This window comes from Leptidea sinapis, chromosome 38 (genome assembly GCF_905404315.1).
Source record: "Leptidea sinapis chromosome 38, ilLepSina1.1, whole genome shotgun sequence".
NCBI classification, from domain to species: Eukaryota; Metazoa; Arthropoda; class Insecta; order Lepidoptera; family Pieridae; genus Leptidea; species Leptidea sinapis.
Genome location: NC_066302.1, coordinates 4,331,492 through 4,350,503, shown reverse-complemented (window position 1 = coordinate 4,350,503; position 19,012 = coordinate 4,331,492). Strand labels below are relative to the sequence as shown.

The 19,012-nt window shown below is 36.1% G+C and overlaps 1 protein-coding gene across 5 annotated transcripts; it reads left to right on the top strand.

The window, feature by feature from the left end:
• Window positions 1-1,418: 1,418 nt before the first annotated feature.
• Window positions 1,419-18,679, top strand: LOC126975866 (arylsulfatase I). 5 transcript variants are annotated; one of them, XM_050823944.1, is made up of 12 exons: window positions 1,419-1,537; window positions 4,877-5,036; window positions 6,528-6,687; window positions 6,981-7,075; window positions 7,388-7,455; window positions 10,125-10,278; window positions 11,194-11,351; window positions 11,837-11,985; window positions 12,370-12,512; window positions 12,872-13,022; window positions 13,763-13,879; window positions 16,583-18,679. In XM_050823944.1, exons 1-12 carry the CDS (start codon window positions 1,451-1,453, stop codon window positions 16,761-16,763), a joined length of 1,623 nt encoding a protein of 540 aa, XP_050679901.1. In that variant the 5' UTR covers window positions 1,419-1,450; the 3' UTR covers window positions 16,764-18,679. The 5 variants fall into 5 exon arrangements, 2 of the variants coding, with proteins under 2 accessions (XP_050679901.1, XP_050679903.1); XR_007731806.1 differs by lacking the exon at window positions 16,583-18,679 and having other exon boundaries at window positions 12,370-12,508; XR_007731808.1 differs by lacking the exons at window positions 13,763-13,879; window positions 16,583-18,679 and having other exon boundaries at window positions 11,837-11,980; window positions 12,370-12,508; window positions 12,872-13,020.
• Window positions 18,680-19,012: the final 333 nt, after the last annotated feature.

The window sequence follows — 19,012 nt, the reverse complement described above, 5'->3', positions numbered from 1 at the left end:
TATTGCTATTAAATCTGGTCAGGCGCACCCCAGTATGAGCTCGATCCATTTTACCACGTGCGACGCAGAGCAGCTCGAATTGTCGAGGACCCAGTGCTCTGTGAACGGCTGGATCACTCGGCGTTGCGTAGAGACGTCGCTTCAGTGTGTGTCTTCTACCGCATTGTGTGTGTAGAGACGTCGCTTCATTGTGTGTCTTCTACCGCGGGAGTGTTCTGAAGAGCTGTGTAACCTGATTCCCACCGCCGAATTCCACCTTCGCACGACACGCCACAAGTTAGGATATCATCCATATTGAAAACTGCTTAAGTGTTGCAATATTTTTATTGCGAAAATTGCTAAGTTTTCCAAAAATATGTGTCTCTTACCATGCCTGACGTAGGTATAGGTACCAGACGTGGAAGTTCTCTAAAATCACAAATAAAATCAGGACCTGTCAAAGGGGACCACAGAGGGTATGCTCAACATAATATAGTTAAAGTAAGACATACCTACTAATATCAGAAAAACCACCAATGCAACCGTCACTCTAACCTGTGCATTAAAACTAAAATGGAAATAGGCTGGCTGTGTCGCGAGATGTACAGACCAGAGATAGACTGCGAGAGTAACATGGTGAGCAGGCAAGAGAAGCCGAAACCAACCAGATGGGAAGCCAACCTCAGACGGACAGGTGGCCCAAACTGGATAGACGTAGCACACGATAGAGACGCATGGACATCTTTTGGGGGGGGCTTTAGCCAATCCGGGGTCCTTGCTAACTAAATCTACTTACAATATTTAAGAAACTTGGTAAAAGCAAGAAATAAATGGCTTATTTCTTTATATTTAACAACAGTTTCAGAAATATACACACGTACAAACAAAACACATTGTTATATACTTATATGACAGTGCATCAATAAATTACTGCAGATGAAATAACATTAAATGGTAAACCAATTTTATCTTTAGACTTAGATCTAAATCTTTAGATGACAAAGTATAAGTATCCATCCCTACTTTGTGGTACCTACCTACCTACGATATTTTTGTACCTATCTGGCTTATTAGTTTCCGATTGTTGCATTGTGATTGAAATCGATTCAGTTTGACATTATAAGATTTAAAATAATAGCTTACTGCTTTTACTTTCGGTTATTAATTCATTTAGGTATATGTAATGTATATGCTAATATAACATTTCACTTCCTTAGTAATTATCGTGGTATAACTCTACAAAATAAGTTCATTATTGTAAAACGCATCTGCAAAATAATCTTTGAGCTTCCGATATCACTTATGAATATGAGTTGTCTGACAGCCTAACCCGTATTTTTTGATAATGCTCTGACCGCGGACGCATAACCGTCGGCAGCTGACTAACTATAGCCACGTATCTATAGCTATACTTACACTCTATAGAACAGTCAATCAAATACAAATATCAAATAGTTGGTGCGGCGTCGCAATGGTGTTCGGATGGTTGTGTGTTCTGTTGTGTTTGTGTCAGACGAACGCGAAACCTAACATAATATTGATAATCGCTGATGACCTGGTACGTTACTTTATAACGCATTAATTAATAAAAATGAAAACAGTAGTCTTGCTATATTTTATCTTACGTCAGGGATAGGCGCAGAGAAAGTTTCCATAGTATATTATTATATCTATATGTAATAGAAATATTTACACTCAGATCTTTGGAAAATCAGATATTGTTGTTTGTTACGCCTAAGCTACTCACCAGGACATCACGAAATTTTGCAACACGAGAAGGATATACTAATATGGCAGGCGATGCTACGTAATTCAAAACTATGCCATTTTAAATAATCTTATTTCTAAGTAGGTAAATAGTTAGAAATCACGCACAGTACCCTTAATGCAATATTTATTCTAGCGATATAAGCATGCGATAAGCCTCTTACGTTCATTAAGCTATAAGAAAATATTTTTAAAATATTCCCTTCACCTGAAGTGGTTGTCGCGGTCAGAAGTATAAGGGTATTTTAAGCCTGGTTTTTTTATGTGAAGCATCTATTACATAGACCAGTACTCACCAGGACACACCGACCAGTTAGCAGCTGGTTTCCAGTAACGGAAAACGAAATGTCGCTCTCTCTGCTTTCACGTCCCCCGGGTGATCCATGGATTGACGTCATCTTTTAAAAGTTTAGTATAGCAATGATTTAAATTGAAAAAAATTATACTTGAAAAAAAATGATAATGTACTGTGGTAACGCTAGGTTGCTTACATAGGAAGAATAGAACAAATTATAGACTATAGAACGAATATGCAATAATTTTGAAAATTCAAAATGACCGCTGCACACAGTTATCATTGTAAAGTTTTTGGGGTGGAGAGCAACGAATTAGTGATGACTTTGAATTTCAAACCCACGAAAAAGTACTAAATGCACCTTACGAAGTTTTCACCCTAAAAAATGATATTAGACCATATCATAATATTTGGGTATATCAAAGATACCATTGGGTATGCCCAATGGTATCTTTTATATGTAAAATACTACCGGACACATCACGAAACCGTACACTAATGTATGTAACTCTTGCATATAATTGCACATAGGCATAGAAGCTTTCCTGTGCTTAACTTCTGATACTTTTTTGATGTCCAAATAGTATTTAGCACGTAAGTGCGACTGTCCAATGCATTTCGCTGCCTCAAATCGAATAGCAAATCAAACGCCAAATGCGGAACGCCCCAAGGTAAACATAAACATGGCCGCCCCAAGCATACCTGGAGGCGAGAAGTTACTGCAGAAACGATGACTATTGGGAATACCTGGAGTTCCAGAGCGGTGAGGATAGCGGAGCACTGTGGACGGTTCCTCTAGGGAAGTCTGGCCTTTAAAGTAGAACTAATCTCCAACATCACGGTCCATGCCACTTTGCAACAGCAGGTATGAATATCACTAGAGCGTAGGTAGACTTGAGGTCAGTACCTCATGTGTTATCTCAGTAGATAACACGCGGTTTTTGGGGATAGACCCGAAGGGTAACAAATACGGAGCCTATTACTTACACTTCGATGTATGTCCGTCCGTCTCTCTCTCTCTCTCTCTCCCTCTCTTTCTCATACTGTAATAGCACAGAGCAATATTTCCGAGTTCTGTGTTTATTAGATAGGTAAATAAAATCTTGACAGAGTATTTAAATACTACGTAGTTAAATATTATCTTTTCATTGGCCGATTTATTAATGTTTACATTGCGTTCATATAACTTTTATCACTCCACAACAATTTGAATAATATTTTTCAATTAATCGATATTTTTATAATCTGGATCAGTCAAGCCTTGGGTTTAATAAAGTTTAATTACTATGCAAAGTTTCAAAATGATATCAAAACTATTTATATTAATGCTGACGGGTTATATAAATGATTTAGAATCGACTTTGTAATTTTTTTCTATCGAGGTAATTCTATGACATCATGTTTTCACATGAGATAGTCACTAGATCATATCCTGAATTTAAACAGAAGTATAATATATATTTCATCGTCATTGATATAGAATTGTTGATACAGTTCGAAAGAAGCTTCTATGAGAGCTGAAGATTACCGCCTGGCATCCATTTTGTATGATACTCCGATTGTTAGCCTATGTATAGGTATGTATTTGTATAGGAATGTACCTTACTTGTTTTTGTTTTATCTCATAACATCAAGTTTCTTTAAAGTTTATAAACTCACCGCGGTATATCTAGTTAACAAGTACCATAAATTAAACCAGGTTGTCAATGATCCCGCAACCGAATGCGGATATTGTTATTTATAATACGTGCATGAATAATAAATTGCTAACGGCGCGACCCAAATATTTAATATGATCTAGTATGTTTATAATAAGCTAATATAAAATATTATAATATTATGTGCATTTTTCTGATTTGGTTATTATTTTTTGGATTCCTCTTTATTTGGTCTGCTGATATGTTCGATCTTTTGGTAAACAAATTTTAAATTATTAATTTAAACTCTTAAAGAGCCGAATTACGGTTAAAACTTAACTTATATATATTGTGTTATGGGTTCCAAGACAACGATATATTTAATACCATATACTTACTTAAACATACATAAATACATATAAACATTCATGACTCGGAAACAAACATCCATATTCATCATATAAATGCTTGCACCTACCGGGATTCGAACCCGGTACCTCTAGCTTAGTAGGTAGGATCGCTAACTACTCGACTATACAGGTCGTTGATAGACTTGTACTATAAGTACTTATCTTGCTAAAACTTCGTATGAGAATATATTTTCAAAAAATGAAAAAAAAATGCGCTCACGTTGATTGCTTATGGTTTCCGCATTTGCTGTCTCTTTTACCTCCTGGTGTGGAGGTGAAACGGATTAATACACGGTTAACGCACGTTCCCGCATCTACATATACGATCAGGATAAACTTGAATGCAAATCTAATCTTTTATTTAGGTACTTATATTCCAAATTTTTGATTAGAATAAAATAAAAATATACTAAATTTTAAATTAATTTCAAAAGAACAATTATTTCAAGTTTCAAATAGAGGATTCTAGGAGGAGATTCAGAACGTAGGTACTTATATCTAGATTTCGGTTCTATTATTTTCACCTTCCAAGCCTTGTTTTGTATTCCTAGACATGCGTGATAACTTTTGATTTGTCAATGAAGTGTGGGTACAGTAACAATAGATTCGTTTAATTTTTATATCTTGTAGGTACTTATCTTTGTTAGAGATGTTCTTCTGTCTTGCACGCTTTGTTTGTCTCTACGTTAGTAGGTATATTGTGTGTGTGTTTCTATCATTTGTCCGTTACGACACATAAAAATGCAATGTAGAGTCACAGGTGGGAAATTTTTGGTGTTATATTCCAGGGTTGGAACGACATAGGTTTCCATGGCTCCAACGAGCTCAGAACACCAAATATCGACGCGTTGGCCAGCTCCGGTCTATCGCTCCACAACTACTACGTGGCTCCCATCTGTACTCCGTCAAGAGCCTCGCTCATGACAGGCAAATATGGCATCCATACTGGTAATTACTTTCAAAGACAGTTTTCACGTAACGAGTTTTAGATCTACTTCTGGAATGCTTTGTATAAGACGTGTCAATCCGTAATCCGTGTCTTCATGACTGTGCATACAACAGCCAAAATACACTTGGTCACAGATTGTGTATTCGGAGGAATGGCTGGAGTAGTGTAATGTGAACGGGAGAGGAAGTCATTACCCAACGCGTGTAGACCATAACATGATCCAGTTATGAAAATGATTAAAAATGCATTGTCATGGGCACAGGGCAGTAAGCCAATATAAATACTATGGCACATTTTTTTTCATCAAAAATGCTCAAATCTTACATTGACAATCTTTCGGTTGAATTTGAGATAGCAAATTTAGAATTTAATTTTAAACTAACAAGAAAGTTAAATAAAAACGGAGTTTTTTGGGGTCAGATTTAGGGTTATCACTTTTGCGGAAACAAAAAGAACTTTGAACTGGATTTGGTTGATTTCAAGTGCTAGCCGTTGCACAGAAAAAAGTGTTTATAGTAGCATGGGTATGTCTCAAAAATGTATTAGATAGTATTCGAACTAATTGCAACAGTCCAGGGACACAGTACCTATCTAACTACAATATTATCGTCGAGTATATAGGGGGCTACCTTCACCTAAAGTACGTGGGCACGTTATTGAATTATTAATTGAACGATTTTTTCATCAACATCTATTGTTACTCGTATAAGGTCACTTTCGGATAATCTATGAACTGTGACGGCCATCGCGTTTAGTTATTCGATTGTGAAACTATGCTGCAGAAAAACAATAATATTTTAGTAAGTAACCATATCGACAGAATAAAATGAATCCGTAATCCAGATAATTTTATGAAATAGTAAGATAAACGCACTTTCCTTCAGAAGATCAGGTCCTTCTTTACACTCCCTACTCATATATAAAATATCCTATTAAACATAAGTAATTTTGTTACGTGATCAATGAAACGCGGTTACTTTGTAGAACAAGATGAAACACAAAAAGTTTATAATGTTGTTTCCACATTGTGGATTTAATCCTGAAATGACTATGAAGAGACGAACTTTTTAGCATTCTATGAGATTACTGTGTAAGTCCAGCACCAGTGCCCAAGACTTGAGTCTCAGATGTAGGTTTTATGAGCTGCCTGCTGCTTGCTTAGCCAAATTTTGTAAGGAATTTTTAATTGAATATATGTATATATTAATTTTGATTAATATATGTAAATTTTAGCAGTAGTTTGCAGTAATTTTAAATCTTACTAAATATTTATTTAACCTTGCACATTTGTTTGTGTGGTAAAGGTTACTATAACATTAATGACTTTCTTAATGATACCACAGATTGGGAATGGAGCGACCGCCCTCAGGCTATTAAATAATAAGTTTAATTGTACAATGTTACTTTGTAAATGTTACTTTAATTGTAAAACATATTTTTGATGAAAAAAAAATATTTTGAACAAAAATATTTGTATTTGAATTTGTCAGGCATGCAACATGGAGTCATATACGGCATGGAGCCCCGGGGACTTCCACTCTCGGAAACGATACTCCCGCAATATCTTAAGAAAGAAGGATACAGCACACACCTGGTGGGCAAATGGCACCTGGGCAGCTACAAGAAGAAATATCTTCCTTTAAACAGAGGGTAACTAAAATGGTACTTAAATAAAATATGTCGTCTCTATGAACATAAAATGGTCATATGATAACCACTGTCTGTGCATCACATCGTAAGTATCGTGTTAGAGTTATCAGCCTTTAATTCCTTTTGTTCATTTTTTTAACCGTACCAATACTAGTGTCTAATTAGCATTTTCTTTGTATTATGTACATACATCTATAATCTAATTTGAGTGAGTGCTTAGTGAAAGCCAACATAAATCTGGGACTTCGTAGCTCAATTTTGTTTTGTTTTTATTTGAGATGGTTTCGTTGTAGGTTCGACTCGCATCTTGGTTTCTGGACCGGTAAGATCGATATGTACGATCACACCACAGAGGAGAAGGGAGTCTGGGGATTCGACTTCAGACGAGGTATGTGTATTATTTAAGGTTAACGTTTATGGTTAAGAGATCTTAATATGCAGTCAGATTTTTTGAATTGGTCTGTTGGAGAATTATATACCTACTTTTCAAAAATCCTCTCTCAGGAGAAAAGTACCCGTTTAAGTTTGCCTTACACTAGTGAGCCGGCACAGAAATTAACAAGTCAACATGGAATGTCTCATGTATCTAATTATAATGGCGTAAAAACCAGAAAACACTGGATATGTAGCAGTGAATTTTGTATTATTATATATTCTTTGACACAGATTAAATGCCTCGTGCCTCATCTTAATGTTTTAGGATTTGCCGTGGCCCACGATTTGTTCGGTAAATATGCAACCGACGTCTACACAGAGGAAGCAGTAAAGGTTTGTAATTGGTTATAGTAGAGCATGTTAAAATTATTAAGCTGTCAATTATAAGAACAGCCTTGGGTGGGAAGCATACTAATAGGTTGTGTATCGCGGTGTCCCATATAAACGACGATATTTTAACAGTGCAGGATGAAGGTAAAGGATCCATTCTTACGCTGCTTGATTACACTCGTGCCTTTGAGACTATTAATACTTCTCTATTAATTGCAAAACTGACCTATTATGGATGTGTGGCCACATAGCAATAAAATGGTTTACTAGCTATTTATCTGATAGATCACAACAAGTTTATATGAAAAGTAATTGCTCTGGTAACTTCTATCTTTTCTCCTGTAAACCGGGGGGTACCACAAGGATCTATTTTAGGACCGTTGCTATTTATTATATACCTACAGTGCTGACTTTATTAAATCTATAAAATTCTGTAAATATCATTTATACGCGGTTAATCTTCAACTATATACTACTCTTTCAAACCTTGTGGAAAAAAAATGCCGTAGAAAAGATAAATCAGGACTTTGCAAATAGAATTATTCAAACAAAACAAATCTTATAACTATATTTACAATACTAGAACTACCTAAAATTAAAACTATCATTACGTGAAAGCGTACCAAGAATACTGGATAATAAGATAATCAGCACTTGAATCAAATATCGAACTGGTCAGACAGAAATTGTTTCGTTCCTAATCCATATAAGTCATCTTTCTTAATTATAGGCACTCAATTCTAATACAACTAAATGATCACAATCCTTGTTTAAAGATGCGCAAAGGAAATATAGTTCAAGTCAAACAACCCCGAAATTTAGGAGTACAGTTGGATAGTAAACTAAGGTTCGAGGATCACATTATTGAATAGTTATACATTGTTATTATAGTTTAAAAGTTTTTACCAAATTAGTACATATTTATGTGAAGATATTCGTATACATCTATGTGGCTCGCTTATTCTATCAAAACTTAATGACGGTGATCGAGGAATGTTTGCTAGCCCGTACAAAGTTAGTTATGCAGCGAGTACATAATGCTTGTGCTAGGTTTTGTTTTCCAATACCTCACATATCACCATTTATTTACAGTGCCAAGTTATTGAATATGCAATCACGCCGATCACTGCACCTTGCCTGTCTTTGGTATAATCACCGAACAACAGCCATCATATCTCTATGAAAAACTTAAATTCTCCCAACGTAACGTAAGATGTGCTTTATTAATATTTTGTCCCACACACAACACAGCCGCATTTCGTGGTAGTTTTCGGTACACAGCCAAAAAATGCTGGAATAATATACCACCTCCAATCAAAATCTCTTCATATGTCGCTGCTTTGAAAAAAATTCAAACGACACTTGCTAGAAGTTCAGATAAAAAGTTGAGCATCTTGCTCTGTTATTAAGATTTTATTTAACCTGATAAGCACTTACGGGATTTGTAGTTATTTGCTTTTATGTATAGAAACGTCATTGGGTTTCATAGTTGATTTATTGATGCCATAAGAATATATTTTGTTTTAAAGGTCAAAGCTATGACTTACCTATTATTTATTCCAACCTATTGTTATTTTATTTGTAAGAAAAACATTGCCGATTTCTTACCGATGTTATGATATATTGTTATGTTATTTTTATGTTCCTTAAATTGATAAGTAAGTTACTAACAGTTTTTTTTTGTATATATATGTATATAATTTTATTATTTTCATTGCCGCTGTTTATGGTAGCAGTAGACTTCGAGAGTTAAATATATAAATATTAAACTCTCGAAGTCTGTGTCTCGGTGTCTAGAGAATACCAGCGTTTGAATTCCCAACATAATGCTGACTAGACAACATGTTGGTTCTGTATTGACCATATTGTTATTAGTTATAAATAAAACTTCTGTAAAGTTTTTGAACCAAATAAACTTTTTAATTATTAATTATTATTGTTCTCTTTATTATAATTTCATCTTATATTATACATTTATATATATATTACAAATTTATAAAAAACAAAATTACAAATATAAATATAAAAAGTAGAGTCCCGCCGGCGTTGGTTCAGGACAATTCCGCCGGTGCAGGTGGTTAGGGCGACAGACTGAGGAATTTCCGCACGATGGGTGCCGTTCCCAAAATAGCTGCTTGTTATTATTATTATTATTAAAGATATAGGTTGATAGTTCGTAGTCTTTATTAATAAAATATCGCTCGTATTTTTTAATTATATAAGACGAAGCTTGTCACGCACATTTAAGTAGGCAATAAACCCGGCCTGTTTTTATCGGTTGTCTAACAGCAAGAGGCTCTATCTAGACGTATAAATTATCTAAGGTCTAGATAGACTATGATAGCTGAATACGTCGAAAAAAAATGGCGTCGAACTGCCCACGTTTATTTTCAGCAACGCACGCACACTAAAACAATAGTGTAGTTGCTTGTATCTTGCACACTAATGTAATAAAGCTGGCCTGTTTTCATGCGTTGCCTACATCAAGATTCTGTAATTATGTATCTATACCCTGCACTATGGAACATAGAAGGAACCTTGTCATATTACCTAAAGTCTGCATGACGTCAGCATTACAATCGTCAGTATACAAACTGCCTGCCTGGAGATCTCACGGTAATGGCCCCATCTGAACATGCGGAGATGCTATATATTGTTTGTTTTTGTTACAGATAATAAAAAGTCACAACACACTTAACCCACTGTTTCTAATGGTGGCACACTCCGCCGTGCACACTGGTAACCCCTACGAACCTATCCGTGCTCCTGAACCACGCGTCGCTGAGTTTGAGCATATCCAAGATCCTCAACGGCGGAAATTTGCTGGTGAGTGTAAATTCATTTATAGGTCCACCAAACATCAGAGAAACGTAACGACAATCTGACCTAGAAACAAAGTAAATTGATGTTCGTTCCATAGCTTGTACCTAATGACTGGCAGAAAATTAGGGCTATATATTTCACGGGCACAGCATGGCAGGGCAACCAGTCGCCGCTAACAATAAAATATATACAGCTCTATTGAGAGTTACTCACCTGTTGTCCGATTGGTTACGCAACCAATTTGGTGGCGCGACCAGCTCGGATTCGTGCACAGAATTCGCGCCACACCAAGTTGCTATAGAACTGTATGGTGTCTTACTCACACGGCCGCCAGTGATGCTCGCCTCCCATCTCGTTGCATGCAACACGTGTGCCTTGTTGTTTTTTTAATTGCATACGATAGATAATTTCGATACAGAAAAGTATCAAAATTCAATTATCAGATTATTCCGATAGAGTTTTAAAAATGAAATGCTAAGGCTAAATAAGGATGAACCCACTACTGTTTCCTTTTTCGCTTGAACTTTCTTTTTCTACAAACAGCACTAGTGCTATCTCTTGGAGGTACCTTTTGATACCGTCTCAGTGTGGTGTGGTGAATCTGGTGTCTAGATTGGTTGAATGCGCAACCAGTCGCGCCACCGTCATCACGGTGGGTGTCCTTAAACAAACCCAACTGATGAGCTACAATTTGAGAGTAACCTCGTTTGAAACACTGTGTTTTAAAGAATATAAGAAGAAATTTCTTTATTTTTTAATTTAAGGTGCTATCAGCCGTGATAAACCTAAGCTTATCGCGGGTTCAAATAGTTGAGATAATAAGGTGTCAGTCGAGACGGTCTGATTCATCAAATTTTTATTTCCTTCAGCTCTATTTTGTGCATTTATTTATGTTTCGTTTTTTTTTAAATATTTCAGCCGTGGTGAGCAAGATGGATGAATCTGTCGGTGCAATTGTTCAGTCACTTCAGGCTCGTGGCATGTTGCAGGACACCATTATTCTGTTCAGCACAGATAACGGCGGTCCAGCGGCGGGCTTCAACTCTAACGCAGCCTCCAACTATCCTCTTAGAGGAGTACGTTTTTATTTTTGAAAATTCAAATTCACATATTTTTATTCAAAAACGACCCGTTCGAAATAATGTGCCTCAGACCTGAGAAGAACGAGCTGAACAAGAACCTCAGCGGGCTTAAGTACTTATGCAATATGAAACAAACTTTAACATAATGGGGCTTAGAAATTATAGTCTCATAAATTTTCAGTCCTCGATGAAAAAACTAGATTTATTTACATGCTACCAACAACACAGTCCTTAATAGCTATAAGAGGAGAAAGGATGCCATCACAAGAACTCCTTTCCACTCGAAGTAACAATTCTGTCGGTGGTCTTTCCAAAATATACCTACCATAATCGCTGACAAAAGCTAATAATTATATAAAATTACAAAACTTACTCCATTAATAATTTAATAACATTTCTATCGATGTTATATTATTATAAAGTTTACAATGTGTCGTAGAAATGTCAATTATTGAATTATCTAAGCATAATATTATCAGGTAAAGAATACTCTATGGGAAGGCGGCGTTAGAGGGGTGGGTATTCTGTGGAGTCCGTTGTTGGCGAAGATTCCTCGTGTCGCTACCCAGAGGATCCACATCGTGGACTGGCTTCCGACGCTGCTGACTGCGGCTGGCGTTAATGTAAGGTAAACGTTGATCTTATTCGCTTAAACTCTTATTCATAATAGTCAACTTAAAGCATTGCTAATTCTCACTCTGTCTTCTTCTATTGACCTAAGTCAGAATGAGAAAAAACACTCCTTAGCGGCTGTTTAAAGTTAGCGGACCATTATGAATAAGGGGGTTAAAGTGTGCATTATTGGTTTGGCTTTATCCTAAACATTTGAAGATTTTCCTCGGTAATCGTTAGTTGCTGCTTAGTATATTTTATAGTGGGTATAAAAAACGTACAATCTATAATTATTTGGCTAATTTCTGTTTCTATATAAAATTCTAATAATATAAAATATAGCTTATTAGCAACGATGTGCGCCATTTTCTTCTCCAAAAGAAATCGTTATTTTCTTTAGTTCCTTGCTACAACTCGATGGTCTCGATCAATGGGCAACTTTGTCGAATGATTTGAAATCGCAGAGATCAACTGTACTTCACAATATCGATGACATATTCGGCAGCGCTTCGCTCACTGTAGACCAGTGGAAGATACATGTAGGTATGTTTGGACCAAATTCTGTTTCATCAATAGTAATACAAAGTAATGTAAATATAATTTTTCAAACCATTAATTTTGAAATCGGCAGAAATAACAATAACATAACTTTAAGTCGTAAGGTCAAGATTTCATCGTATCTGGTGATAGTGAACACGATTATTAATAATTAAGACTAAAATTTTAAGCTATGCGAATGCCCGCCGAAATAAAAATAGTCGAGAAGACTTTACGTTGTTTACCTTTTCGATTAGTACTCAATTGTCATAAACACCTTCAAGACACTTAAATGGTTTCACATGAAAAGCCTAGTGATATTAGCGATGTGAAATATTTCATCTACATAGTTATGCTTATTTTAGGAACAAACTACAATGGAGCCTGGGACGGTTGGTACGGACCAGAAGAACGCAAGGGCACATACAATGTAGAATCAGTAGTAAATTCAACAGCTGCTAAGGCTATACAGCAATTAAAATTAATGCCCAATCCACAAACCATAATAGAGCTCAGGTAAAAACTATATTAAGTAGTCTCGACGTAGAAACCGATGGTAGGGAAGACCGAGGGTAGTTTGAAACACAGGTGATTTGCACCAGTACCGATTTCAGGGAATTTAAAACCGTTAGCGATTTGGAAACGTCGCTTTTCAATCACATTCTTTTTGTGGCGTAAGTCACGCGGTTGTGGAGCCCTAAGTGAATACTTTTCCGGATTTTTGTCACATGGCACGCAGTTTTTAACGTTTTTTACGATGCCTATAATTTGATAAGGGGTTTGAATTTTGGTTTAAGTTACAAATGTTTCGAACGCTTATTAACTAGAGATTTCGGTGTTAATATATGTTTGGTATTTACTTCCTATTGTGGATTAAATAAAAATTGGGAGGTTTTTCTTATAGAGGAGAACAGCCTGTTTCAACTCTCCTCGATTTCAATTTTATCACACAATTTCCAGCTACAACCTGAACCAAGCTCTTTTCGTATTTGAAAATTTCATTTTAATAAATACCTCCAAATAATAATATATACTATAAGTCGCAAGTGTAAAGAATGGCCTATCGATTTGTACTAATATCATACGATTTCTGTCTGTACTATTTGGTGTATGAAACAAAATGTAAAAATTGTTTCAACTCCCCTCAGTCTCCCCTACATATCTATGGTTATAAAAATCGTGAATTAGATGCATCGACTATTATACCTATAGTTGTGCGCATTGTATTGAAATATATTAGTTGTATTGTTTTACAGAGATGCATCAAAGGTGATGTGTGGTAATGTGGAGCCAATATCATGTAAGCCGTTGATATCGCCGTGTCTCTTCAATATAGAACAAGATCCGTGTGAGAGGAGAAATCTAGCCAGTTTGTAAGTTTAATTTCCTTTTACACATGGACACTTGCACGTTTGTAATGTTTTATTTTATAAGTGATGCGAGCACCAACATGTGATACGCCCTGTCCATTACAATGTAGTGCCGCTCAGGATGATTGAACCCAAAAATTCTGAGCGAAATCCCACTAGCAAGCGGCGCTACGAAACAAAACATATTATCTAATGCTTGCACAGGACACGCACTGCTTCATGACAGACCTGGAATAAAAATCTGGATGACCGAGCTGTGATCGTCCTTGTTGATTCTCCCATGGTAATTATTGATAATGTTAGATTTACCTGACGTAGTTGTTAATGTAAACTTAATCTAAAAAAATGTTTTATCCGTTTATTTAAATGCGTTTTTTTTTTCAAAAATCATAGCTAACATTAAAATCTAGGTCTTATCTAAACATAGAATTTAATCCAAATAATTAGAACTGTTTCACTATAGTAAACTTACGGCACGAGTTAGTCGTTTAATTGTGTAAAATTAAAAATAAGAAGTAGGTACGTGAATTATTATCTTGGCGCGTTGTTGAGTGAAAGTTATTGGCAGACAGACGGAAAACAAAGCCAGTCTAGGTACTGGTTTCATTTGTTGGCAAAACTCCTAATACGATACGAATATCTTTACAAATATCTACCAATATTTCTCTGCCGCGTTCTTCTTGCAATACAATTACGATGTTTTTTTTTTATTATTGTAAGCCTAACTGTGATTAAGATCATCAAACATAAAGTCGATCGCCACCGTCACTTTCTTGCAACACCAGAACAATTACAGCATTCTTGCTGTACGTTAAGGTGCTTTTAGGTAGTCAGTCTTTAACTACAACAACTGAAAGAAAGTTATTCAAAAAGATCACTGCGCTCCTTATCTAGGTCGTGAGGTGATATAGCATAGCTTTTCACGTGATATAATATCGCTGTGGCGGGTTGACAACCTACGCTTCGAGTTCGAATTACGGCGCGGCGGCGTTCCTAATTCGTATTTTTTATGAAAATAAGGGACAAGATAAGTAGGACGTTCAGCTGATGGTAATTAATACGCCCTGCTCATTACAATGCAGTGCCACTCAGGATTATTGAAAAACACAAAAATTCTGATCGGCACTTCCATAGCGCTCGTCATCTAGAAAAATAAGATGTTAAGTCTCATTTGACCAGTAATTTCACTTACTACGGCGCCCTTCAGGCTTAAATACAATAAAGCTTACACATTACTGCTTCACGGCAGAAAAAGGCGCCATTGTGGTACCTACCCAGCAACCTGTGCCAAGGAGCCTCCCACTGGTAATCCGTGATTTTGTCTCTTTTATGTACTGTTATAAAGACAGACACAAAACAGACTTGATCACATTTTAAATAATTGAGATACCTGCTGGAATACAGGCCTTAAAATGTTCGGATGACAGTTGACACAACTCGCTCTTTCCACACCTACGAGCGTTGTAACTTAACCATTAACTTATTACTTATTACGGATACATTGCTCTCACCGCTTAATGACAAGATCTTATCTATCCATAGTTATGTCCAATACAGTTATAGTCCAATGCTATCTGTCAATACGTTATTGAAATGTAAGTAAGCGTAAAAGGATAGATTTGTTAACGTCTAGTAAGTTAAACTAAGGATAGGTAGGTTATTGAAAACGGCCGTTAATCACCAAAGTCGATGGTTAGTAAACTTTGACATTTATCTTTGACAATTTCTGTGCATTCTAAATGTCATTTTTTGTGAGTTTTGGAATCCAAAAATCAAACGTAAAGTCCTCGCTTAACGGCCGTTTTCAATAACCTATCCATCCTAAGTTTAACTTACTAGAGGTAGACAAATCTATCTTTTTACGCTCACTTACATTTCAATAACCTAGATAGGTTTAAGGTAAAGCATTGGACTATAACTATATTGGATATGGATAGATAAGATCTCGTCATTAAACGGTGATAGCAATATATCCGTAACTAGAGATGCGTTATTGAAAACGGCTGTAAATGAAAGATAAATAACTTACCGGAGCTTAGATTTAGGGCTATATTTAACTGATGACACCACGATGACGCGACCGTACTGGTTGTTTCCCGCTACCAACAAAATATATACAGCTCTATAGGAAGTTACTCAAACTGGTGTCCGTTTGGTGGCGCGACCAGCTCGGACGCGTCATGACTCTGGTGTCTAGTGTGGTAGCTTACGGACACTACAGTGGCGCAACTGGTTGTTCTACCATGGTGTTCCGGTGAAATACTGAAATATAGCTCTTTAAACGAGCTATCTTAATCTTTAAACGAACAATTCTTGTAATCTCGGAAACGGCTCCAACAAGGTTTAAAATTTAAAAAAATGTAGTTTTATCCGTATTTTAATGAGAAACAGCTACAATAACATTAGAATATAAAGGTAAATTTCGCCACTATATACAAGACTGTAATAGCTCAGATGTGACATTGGGTGATCCGGAAAGCGGAAAACCCGGGTTCGAATCCAAACGGGTTTTTTTTGTTCAAGTTTTGTACATTCTTAAAAATCCGAGCAAGGCTCGGTCGTCTGGATATTATTAATACTATTTACACTAAGACAATTTACTGATCCTTGAAACCATCGCACACCGACCTCACCCCTCAAGTTCGGCGGCTGAAATTCGTATGTTAGCTATACACACTAAACTAAACTCATTTATTTCTCTTGCAGAGAGTCGGAAGTATTAAACAGGCTTTTAGAAGAATTGGACAAATTAAACCGTACAGCTGTTCCGCCCAACAACAAAGAAATAGATTCCCGCGGCGATCCCAAGTACTGGGGGAGAACGTTCACCAATTTCGGGGACTACACACATCCGACAACGACCTGCTCAACTGACTGTTCCCTATGACCAGAAGCTCTGTGCTACTCTCTATATGTATACAGTATGCATTTTGATTTTTAGTTTATTAAGTCTATATCGTTTGTTACATAGGTTCTAATGTAAAACGGTAAATTCCGTCTGTGAAAAGGCATTTATTTTCTCAAAATTGATTCCTTTACAATTATTTTTGATATCATTTCTAATATATTAGACACTACTACTGCTTCGGAAACAAATGGCGCTCTGAGAGAGAAGAAGCGGCGCAAGAAACTCTCCCATAATTAATTTTTTGATCTCTTTTTAATGAAATATACAATATTGTACTGCCAATGTTATTGCTATAAAATAATCATAATCTAGTCCCAGGCTGTCCGATCACTTAGATATTCAGCTGTGGAGTTCCTACATCCTAATGTACGACAAAGCCATTTTCTAATAAAACTGTTCGATAGCTGGAGTGAACTGTATGTTTAGTTGGTTATAAAAAAAGATGGTGATTCGAATGAGAACCTGTCGGTCAATGCTAGGAAATGGTAAATAGAATACATCACTAACCTTGAACTCCCACTTAATTGCTCTGCTTTGGTTTTCTCGGAGGTGCACGGCACGCAATTGTCAAGACACAAAGGCTATTGGCGCGAGATATCCTGCTTTGGGAGGCATCCGGTGCGCGCGGGGCCGCGGTCGCCATTACATTGCAAGAAAGATGAGGGTATTCAGAAGGATGAATTTAAATCTACCCACCAAACCTTACAATGACTGAACATACCACCCACCGAAATCATTGTGATGATTTCCAATAAAAAATAAAATGATATAAATAAGTACTAAAATAAAACTAAAGAAATAATACTTTGTTATAGCATTAATTTAAGTAAGGAATAGGACAAAGTTTGTTAACTGGTCCTTGGAATTGATTGTTCTTAGAACGTAACTTTACCTTACGAACAATGCCATTAGAGCCTGGATGAACATGTTCTATTATAGCAAGTGGCCAATTACATAATGATATTTGATCATGTTTAATGAGAACTATATCTCCCTCTTTTAGATTAGGAGGTGATTGAAACCATTTTGCTCTCGGTTGTGTACAGTGTTGCTGTTGTTGTTGTTCAATTTTACAAAAAAATGTAGAAAGTTCTTCAAAAGTTAATGCCTTATCTCCGACAGAACGTCTAAGGTGTTTAGCCGACTTTATGCCCGCTTCCCAAAGTCCACGCATGTGCGGTGCAGGATGCTGGAAGGATTAAATTTCCACACGATTTGCTGCTGAGCAGAATAACTATTCATCAAAGTTTATTGGTTATTTTTGTTCCTTACTGAATTACTGGACATCGCTTAAAAGTTTATGTGCGCCAGTAAAGTAAAATGGTCTAATCCGGCCAAGAAAGCATTACACGACAGTGACGATTCTTCTACGACACTTCTAAATGTACTGCTTTTGTGGAAAAGCAAACAAAGAGTACTGAATAAGCCTTCCCTATCTTCGCATTTCTGAGTGAGCTTTCTTTAATATAAAACGGTCCTCCTAAGTCAACTCCAACATGATCAAAGACCTAATCGGATCAACCGGTGCGCGCGGGGCCGCGGTCGCCATTACATTGCAAGAAAGATGATGGTAGATTTAAATGATGAATTTAAATCTACCCTTAACCCTACCTTAAACCAAACCTTACAATGACCGCACAAAAACATTTAAATTTATTAATAGATAATGCCTGAACTGGGCTGGGGTTTTATTATAAAAGTGTATACATTTGCTCTTAAAGCTATATGTATCTTATGTACTCATATTACTTATGATCAAATTAAAGACAGTGACAACTGACAGTGGTTTTATAGTTATTGTCAGCTTCAGGGAACTGGTTCAAGTGCTATAGCAAAAATTGTCGTAAAGAACTGAGCATAATAAATGTGTGAAGAAATCCTTTAAAGAAAGAAACTTTTTTGTCTTTTTATTAACCTTATTATTAAACTATTGTAATTTGCGATGCAATGCATGCGTAATGAAAAACTTTCTTACATATTTTTATTTTCTCACTAGCTGACCCGTCAGACGTTATTTTATACAATATAAATAAAATACTATATTTTATGAATTTTTCAATAATATTTCATTCTTAAAATATGTTCTCTGTTGTTATAATGAAATTACTTCACAGCAGAACTGTCAAACCATGCGTTAATAAATCCTCTCTTATAAAATATGTCCATACAAAACAAATATTGGAAATAAAAATTATTATGGGTTCCAAATTGAAATAAAAACTATCCTA

Excerpts from the sequence above, each read along its gene's own strand:
- LOC126975866 (XM_050823944.1), top strand. The coding sequence starts at position 1,451 with ATGGTGTTCGGATGGTTGTGTGTTCTGTTGTGTTTGTGTCAGACGAAC. Across the intron at positions 5,037-6,527 it reads CAAATATGGCATCCATACTG|GCATGCAACATGGAGTCATA; the intron begins GTAATTACTTTC and ends TGAATTTGTCAG. Across the intron at positions 6,688-6,980 it reads TATCTTCCTTTAAACAGAGG|GTTCGACTCGCATCTTGGTT; the intron begins GTAACTAAAATG and ends GTTTCGTTGTAG.